Raw genomic sequence first — 8948 nt, 5'->3', positions numbered from 1 at the left:
GCTTGTTGTCCTGAGTGACCAATGGCAGCAATCATAGCTTCGACAGCTTTTTTATGCCCAAAATTTCACGCAGGATATAACATACTTGGTGTTTTGAGATGACAGCTGTCTCAGCTATCTCGCGTAACTTCAGTCGGCGGTCTGCTCAAATGAGATCGTGAATTTTTGTCACGTTATCCTCCGTGGTAGCCGATTTCGGGGCACCTGGGCGTGGCTCTCATCAAAAACCGATGTGCGATCACATTGAAACTCGTTAAACCAATTTTTGAGGGTTGTCATCGAAGGAGAAGAGTCGCCGTACAAAGCGTCCAAGCGCTCTTTGATTTTGCTGCGCGGTTTCCCTTGCAAAAAGAAGAATCGAATCACCGACCGATATTGCTCTATAAACTTGTTATATCATATGTGGGCATTTATAAGCATAATCATGTATAAAGATTTTTGTATCAATAGATAGACATCAATACCGGATATATTTTTATTATGCCCGATGATGGGCTCTGGTTTCATTACTTTCTGATCTCTTCTTCTTATAACTTATATTAAGTTGTTTTGATATTCTGATGTTATATAGTGAACGTATTTCTTATACTTCCATTTGCCAACTAATATTCCTTTTTGGCAACGGGCAATTGTTTCACCTTTGGCAAGTTTTTTTTTGTTTTACTTCTGCAGGATTATTTTTGTGGTCAATTATAAAAGTCTTTGTGGAGTAAGTTTCAACTTCAAGCATATTCTTAGCTAACTAATCACTGTTATAAAAATTATCCATGTATATACAGTGACCAACATTGAGTTTGTCTTGTAAAAGCTTCAACGCCAATTTATCAGCATGTCCATTTGGTTCTGTAAGCATGTACAATTGTATACAATACTTATGCTTTTTGTTCTTAATATACTGTCTAAAATTTATTCGTCCTCGGTGTAATACAGTATTGCCCAAAATAAACAGTACTGAAACTGAAATATAGATGTCTCTACTGTCAAGTAATCCTTAAACAATTAATTATTAAGGCCTAATTGTTAAAAATGGTGTTAAGTACAGATGAAAAAGTGTTTCTTGTGGAGCATTATTTTCGCCCATACGGAATTCGCCGACGTAATAGTGCAAGTCTGCAATACGTGTGTGATCAATTTAGACAATGGTTTAATAAACGTTCTCCAAGTAATGTTGTAATTTTGAAGGTTATTGAAAAGTTTAGAAATACGGATAATGTATTGTGCCAACGAAAAGGAAACTCAGGGCGTCCCAGTACAGTTAACAACAACGATAACCATGAACGTGCTTTTGAGCGAATATTGGAAAATCCGAAAGCCAGCCAGACAAGAACAGCGTTGCATCTTGGCTTAAAACGAACTTTATTGCAAATAATCCTGAAGGATCTGGGTGCATTTTCGTATATGATTCAGGTACATCAACAATTACATCCCAGGGATTATCACAGTAGAGTGGAATATTGTGCCAAAATTCTTGCATTACAGTATGAAAATCCTGAAGTTTTGAAAGATGTATGGTTTTCAGACGAAGCACATTTTCATTTGCCAGGCCATGTAAATCGTCGCACAAACCGATTTCTGGGCTTTGCCAGACCAGATGAAGTTCAAGAAGTTCTTTTACATAGCGCAAAAGTGAGTGTCTGGTGTGCAGTTTCGGGACACGGAATCATTGGTCCATACTTTATCGAAGAAAATGGTAGGCAAGTCACACTTAATCAACAGAGGTACATATAAATTTTAGCACGCTTTATCCCTAATTTGACATTTCGAGACCAATTTTTCCAGCAGGATGGGGCAACTTGCCATACTTGTTCGTCAATTTCTTCAGGGACATTTTCCAAACAAATTAATTTCACGATTTACTGACTTCCCCTATCCTGCACATTCTCCAGACTTAACATCTCCAGACGCAAACATTTGGGTCATGGCTAAAACTGCCGTTTTTAAACGGGCACCACAAACCATCAATGAGTTAAAGGATGCCGTTAGAACCTTCTTCGCGGACTTGAGACAACCTTTATTATTAGCTATTAAGTCTGTCTTGAGAGAGGAGGAGCTCATTTAGAACATGTTATAAAGTGTCAATAATATGTATTTTTTTAAAAAAAATAAAATAATTACAATTTCAGTACTGTTTATTTTGGGCTATACTGTATCATTGACTCATCTAAACTCAAATTACGATCAGGATAATAAATTTCTTTTAAGCTCTCATTAAAAAAGTTTACAATTGGTCTAATTTTATAAATTTTCCTTTCTGGTACCCGGTCTACTGCTTCCGGATTTCTAATAAAATTGTCGTTTCATAATAATCATTGCAAAATGGGCATACATCTGTTTCGGTACATGCGAGTAAAAAAATTGTATTAACAAAAAGGAATTTTTGCGGTAACCTTGCATTCTAGGTAATGAAATGTGATTCATAGGTAAAACCAATCCCAAAAGTACTAAGTAGTTCATCGGAAGTAAGAATTTTCCAATCGAAAATTTTAGAATATTGAGCCCCAGCGTGCAATAAAAAAAACTATTCGGCATATTTATTAGTTTCGTCACATACTTCCTGCAGACAATCATCTGTAAATAGCATTCGAAAATAGTAAATTGGCTCATTACCAGCTAATGGGACTAGTAACTTATGATGTTTCGTAAATGGAACATTTTTCATGCTACTAAATTTTTCTTCCCGTTTATTGCATTCACCGACATCAACAGTCATTGTAGCCGAAAATTCCAAAGCTGTTAAGTAAAAATTAATATGAATCTAATTTTATGATTTACATTATCTTCTCTATGCTCAGTAAGTGGAGTAGGTAAATCATTTCCATATTCTTCGTCTGACTCCGAGGGTGATTCTGGTAAATATTCACTCTATGGCTCATGAACGTTATCAAATTTCTTATCGCTTTCTTCTAATAGTCCCAAAGCTCCTTCGAATGAACCGAAATATAATGTAACCCAAAATCGTGTTGATTTGAAGAAATACATTCATAACTCAAACAGTTGTAAGAGTGTCTAAACTAAAAATTACTATCAGTGAAAAATAATAATTTTTAGGAAAATACACACTGTTCAGGAAAAAGTCGAAAAACCGACAGCATTACTGGAAAATATACACTTCTATAAGTGCCTTCACTTATAATACGACAACAAATGATGAATATCTGAACGCTAAAGAGAGTCACCGGTTTCTACCTATAATCAGGTACCGACGATGCGCTAGCCCGTCATTGGCACTGAACGTGTCAAATCTTAAAACAAACCTGAAACATTATTTAACTAACAAAAATATTCAAACAACGCAATAAAGATTTGATTTCTTTCTATTTTAGTTTTATTTTTAATGCTCACTTCTTTCTCAAGTTGATTAAATTTTTATTAATTTTTATTTCGACAATCTCCAAGTTTGTTTTTATTTAAACATTCATAGACAAGGCGAAAAGTTCGAGTTTGTTCGGAAAAATATGAGATTTTTATTGCCTAATCACCTTCGTGAGATACCCCAAAAAATATAGTTCAAGAGGTCGCCCAGGCGAAACGTTGTTCAAATTTTCCTAAACAATTTTTTTTGAACAATTTATCAATTTTTTCGGCCCGTACAAATTTTTTTTGATCATTCCGAGCAAAATATATTATTTTTATAATCATCAAGTGCCTAAATTGAACTTCAAGCCTTCTTCCATCAGCTCCTGATGAAAATTCTGGGCTTATTTTATTTTAAACCATTGTTTTTTAATTTATAATGAAGCGCGTAATGAAGAGACTTGCACATCCCTTAAGTATGGCATTAGGGAGATACAATTCATTGGAACGAGGAGGATTAACTCGTGTTATCAAGAATCATTTCATCCCGCTCCAAAACTTCAGACCATCCACTTCTCTCCCGACCCCGACAGCGCTCTCATGCGCTATCTACTGTCCTGGGTACAAGGCCTCCCACACGAAATCCTACCTTGAACAATGCAGGCTAGCGTAAGGCGCTCTATTCCCGCTATCTCTAGTAATTTCTAATATATCTGTATTACTTGCTAGGGTCTCGAGTCCCCGCTCTGGGCTAAGCCCAGTTTGGTAACTCGGCGCTCGAGGATGAGGGCCCCTCTTGTCCGTTTTTTTTGGTTTTGTTAGTATTTTTTGTGGCTTACGCCTTTTGTTAGTGTTTTATTAATTTTTTTGGTGGTCGAAGCCTTTTTTGCAGATTTTTTTGAGAGCTTTTTGAAACATATAAATCAACATTAGTAAATACATACTGCCGTACCAAAGGTGAGCGCGTTGTCTTATTTTGATAAAGCTACGATTATCTAGTATGTTTGCTGATTGAGTCTTTTGTGCTTCCATCTATGGTACACAACATACCTTAATATCTCTCGTAGGATCCGGTTTGAGTGGTCTAACTCAGCCAATTTTGTTCTGGTAGTTTCCTCCATCATATCCAGTACCCTTATTTGTTTTAGGTTTGTGAATAGGAGCCGTTCAGCGACGTATCTGGGCACGTTTGAAGCTTCTCTGTTGTTGTGTCAGACAGTTGTTGTGTGCTGCTTGAATCTTCTTTTTATTGCTGGAACTTGTGTATCCCCATGCAAGAGATGCATATATAATTATTGGTAGTATAATGTTATTTATCAGTCTTAATTTTGTTTTCATAGCTAATTTGCTTCTTCTTCCTGTGAGTCCTCTTATTACGGCTCTGGCCATTGTCGTTTTCTGGACTGTCGCGTTAACATATGCATCAGCATAAAGGCTGATTAGTGTTCCGGATGTTCTTGTAACGCCTGCTGTGTATATGCTATACAGGAGGGGTGATAGAACTGCCCCCTATAGTACTCAAGCTTCCCGATGTTCGTGTTCAGATAATATTTTTTACTTGTGTTTTTGAGCCTTGAAAATCGCAATTTTTGCGTCTTTCTCAGTTTTTAATTACTTATAACTCGAAAACGATCAATTTTACAGACAAACTACAACAGACCTATTTTGTTCAGAAGGCTCAAAAAATTAAAAAAAAAATTGTTCGGGCCGAAAAAATTGATCGTTACAATTTGTTTAAAAAAAAATTGAACAACTTCTCTTGAACCTTATTTTGGGGTATCCCATGAAAGTGATTATTCAAAAAAATCTCATGGGAATATTTTTCCGAACGAACCCGAGCTTTTCGTCTCGTCTGTCATGGTCCCTTCCTCTTCACCGACCAACAACTGACAGTTTAACCTCTAGGCACGTTTAGCCAGCTCAACGTGTGTCCAGATAACTCTCGATGCACGCTTATGATTATTCATTCTCGCTATATCGAGAATTTGTCTCGTTGCCTCGCGTTTCACTTAAAACAGATAAAAAGTTAAATGCTTCCGATGTATTATAGTACTTTATAATTGTAAAAAATAATGAGGTAATTACAAAAATGAGAGACTAATAATCTGAAAATAAAAAACGCTTTTAAACGTAATCTCCAGTGCTCAACGCTTTTCTTATATAATTCATTTTTTTTATTTCTTTAGACTGTGAGAAACTATGTTTCCGCTATTACGACGGAACGTCAATGGAATATATAGCCCAGTCAGATCCGCTTATAATCAAACATCCTGTAGACAAAATCAAAAAATTAATTAAAGTCAAAAAACAAACTCTGAGATAGCGCGTAAATGACGCATTTCAAGACGAAACAGACCTTCTTCATACACCGGATATAATGAAACCTTCGAATTCGTTAGAGACTTTAGATAACGGCGATCATATTGTATCTGGAGCTAAGAAAAAATCGCCGAATGGTTTGAAAATTACCGGTTTAAATGGCACCAAGAAAAAAATTAGGTCAAAGAACAGTCCTAGGTCGCCTAAATCGCCCGGTAAGGAATATTATCAGATTTGGGACGCCTCTTCATCTCCATCACCGGAGTCCGAAGGTAAGTTGTCAAATTGTAGATATTATATAAGTTTTAGATATTAAATTGCCAAGTTTATTTTTAGTTTGTATTTTATCGTTTTAGTTTTCTTTATTCTACATTTCTTTTCTATTTTCAGTACATTTTTTTATTTTAGTATCATCCATCAATTTCCGATTATTATCATATTATTACCGTGTTTATTACCGTATTAATCACCTTCTTATTTGTTCTAGATACTTTATTTCTTTGGTATTTCAAAAGTCATCACAGTATCGTCTTTTTTGTCGCGCTTAATTCCAATTTTCATTTCAATTCAGCAACGTTTCTTTTACTTTTTTTACCATAGTTGAATAGTAGAGGGTGTCCACAAACGCTTTTCACAAAAGAAAACTACAAATTCTGGAATTCATTTTATGTCTGTTTGACGTAAATCACCTCATCGAAAAATGCTTCCCAATGAAGCTACCATTCATTACCGCAGATTGATGTATTGGTTCTTCGATGAGAATAAAACTTTGGATATTGTCAAAAAATGTATAAGCCGGAATAAGTTCACATCAATATAGCGAAACCTACATTTGGGTGGTAATGACAAGCTGGATGTAACTGTCCAATTTACAAAACTCCTTTTTGTCGCTTTTTTGACTCACTCAACCAGAAATTTTTACAGTTTAGAATTTTTTCATGTAACTTGTCTATTGATGAGTAAATGGTTCCTTATTTTGGGCGACATTCTTCAAGATGTACATCAAAGGCAAGCCTGTTCGTTTTGGATTTAAGATTTGGTGCATATGTTCTTCGAGTGGATACCTTTATCAGTTTATTCCTTACGCGGCAGCTGCGGAAAAGAAAACTGTTCTTGGACTTGGCGCGAGTGTGGTTCTTGAACTTTTGTCACATGTGAAAAATGCTCAGAATCATATTATCTTCTTTGATAACTTTTTCGCGTCTTACAAACTGTTGTCTCTTTTGAAAGAACAATAATTCTTCGCCACACGGACTATTCGCTAAAACCGAACAAGTAACTGTCCTTCGATACCAAGTAAATTGCTCTCAAAACAGAAGAGGGACTCCTATGAATCGCAGTTTGAGGAATCAAGCTTATATTTGTTTGGTGAAATTGAACGATAATTCCATTGTGACAGCAATCAGTACCCATTATAATATAGGACTTCTCAACTCTCTCAAATAGAAAATTAAAAAAAGAGACGTCAGTCCCATAACCAGCCATAATTTGTGCATATAATAAATCCATGGGAGGGGTAGATTTGCATGATAATGGTGTAGCAAACTGTAGATCCCGTGTGTTGCATAAGAAATGGTGGTGGCCACTATTTATAAATGCAATCGACAGTACTCTTTGGAGAATGTACACTATACATGATAGTAAAATGCTGTAACTAAATTTCAAATTATTTATCGCTGTCTGACTTTTGAAAATGAAGAACTTCGTCCCAAGGGTACTTTCTTCAGAACCACCCAATGTAGTAAGGATTGATCAAACTAGGCATGTTATTAGAACTGATTCTCGTAGATGTCGTGTGTGTAAAAGTCAAACAATTTATATTTGTGAATGTTGCATAATTTATTTATACGCCGACTATTTTCGGAAATATCACTTAACGCTTTAAGCTTTAAGCCATTGATTTTAAGATATGACTATCACATAATTTTTTTGTCTTTCAAGATACCATCATTTTGACATATTTCGATTTTTTATAAAAAAATGATGTTCTTCATCCTTCATCTTCGATGTTTCCTCAATCAAAAAGTTCTATAGAGTGAGATATTATCTTGTCTTACATCAAGCTCTAGGATTTATGTTTTAATGAGAATTATCGTGGTGTTAGCACCTTTATCAAATGTTGACTATGAACGCGATGTAAACTTGCTTCTGTTATTTATTATTTTATTTAATAGCATCTAGTAGCAGTTTTTCTCTACGTTTTTTATTTAGTTACATAATGATTTCATCTGACGATGGTTATTTATTATTCGCGTATAAATTCTTATTCTTGTATAAATTCTTCCTGGAGTATGTTCCCAGAATTTTATTTGTTGTCTAATCTTCTTCTCTGGTGCTACATTTCAATTTATTTATTTGTATTTTGGTCTTCATTACCTTTTGTTTTTATTTTTGATCATTGAATTGTATTTTTCATATTTCTCGTACAAGATTTTTTTATAGTTTTATTTTATCCCTGCAAAAGTTCCATTTAATTGCTTTGGTATAATCTAGATATATTTAAATTTTTAGAAAACGCTTGTGGTATGGATTTCTCTGCGGAAGCACTAGCACCTCCATTACCTCCAAGAACTCTACATAAACCGTTGGAGAGGTGTCACGCCTTGGGTACCCCATTTACCCCCCCTGTTGTACTCCGGCAAAACAAACCGAGAAAAATCCAAAAATTAGAAGATACATTCGGCTTCGAATTAATAGACACCGACGAAGACTTTAAACCAAGTGGTAGGTACTATACATTTTTTACACGTTACTACACATTTTGTATTTGCCGCAAATAAACTCAGATTTTATAAAGGCGTTAAATAACTAAACGTGGCGTGATTTTTCCCTTTTTTATGATTCTCATGAAATCAATACAATATATCCCTTTCATTGACTGGCCAATATGAAGTTTCGATAACTAGAGCCTAACCTTCAAAACCCATAGAATAAAATTTTAGTTTTAAGCTTTGGCAACATATGTGAAGCATTTGAAATACATATGCTTAAAAAAAGCTGGATTTAAACTATCACATAAAAGATCTAAAACATGTAAAACTTAACGTGCTATAAACTACACTTAAAATCGTCTTCTTGGAGGCACCTTCCGTACATGCGATCGTTTGTAATGTAAACATTAAATTCTCCGTTTTTTTATCTATATTTCAAATGCCTCATATTTGTTGCCACAAATCTAAATAAAAATATCCATGTCATAGGTTTTAAAGATTGATCTCTAAAAGTGGAAATTTTATTAAGACTGGTCAATGAAAGTGATCAATTCTATTGATCTCACGAGAATCGTAAAAAATGGCAAAAAATCGCGCAACGTTTATATACTCTGAGATAGCGCG

The 8948-nt window shown here is 34.9% G+C and overlaps 1 protein-coding gene across 1 annotated transcript; it reads left to right on the top strand.

Moving 5' to 3' along the window:
- Positions 1-5631: 5631 nt before the first annotated feature.
- On the top strand, positions 5632-8337 carry LOC140431711 (uncharacterized; the record flags this gene model as incomplete). Its single annotated transcript, XM_072519595.1, has 2 exons — positions 5632-5885; positions 8125-8337. Coding segments are annotated over exons 1-2 (427 nt in total), but the record flags the coding sequence as incomplete, so codon positions are not given.
- Between the last annotated feature and the right edge of the window lie 611 nt (positions 8338-8948).

The sequence above is a fragment of the Diabrotica undecimpunctata genome, unplaced genomic scaffold, assembly GCF_040954645.1.
Source record: "Diabrotica undecimpunctata isolate CICGRU unplaced genomic scaffold, icDiaUnde3 ctg00000939.1, whole genome shotgun sequence".
Lineage (NCBI taxonomy): Eukaryota > Metazoa > Arthropoda > Insecta > Coleoptera > Chrysomelidae > Diabrotica > Diabrotica undecimpunctata.
Note: the sequence above shows the minus strand (reverse complement) of the source record. Positions and strands in the feature narration are given on the sequence as shown.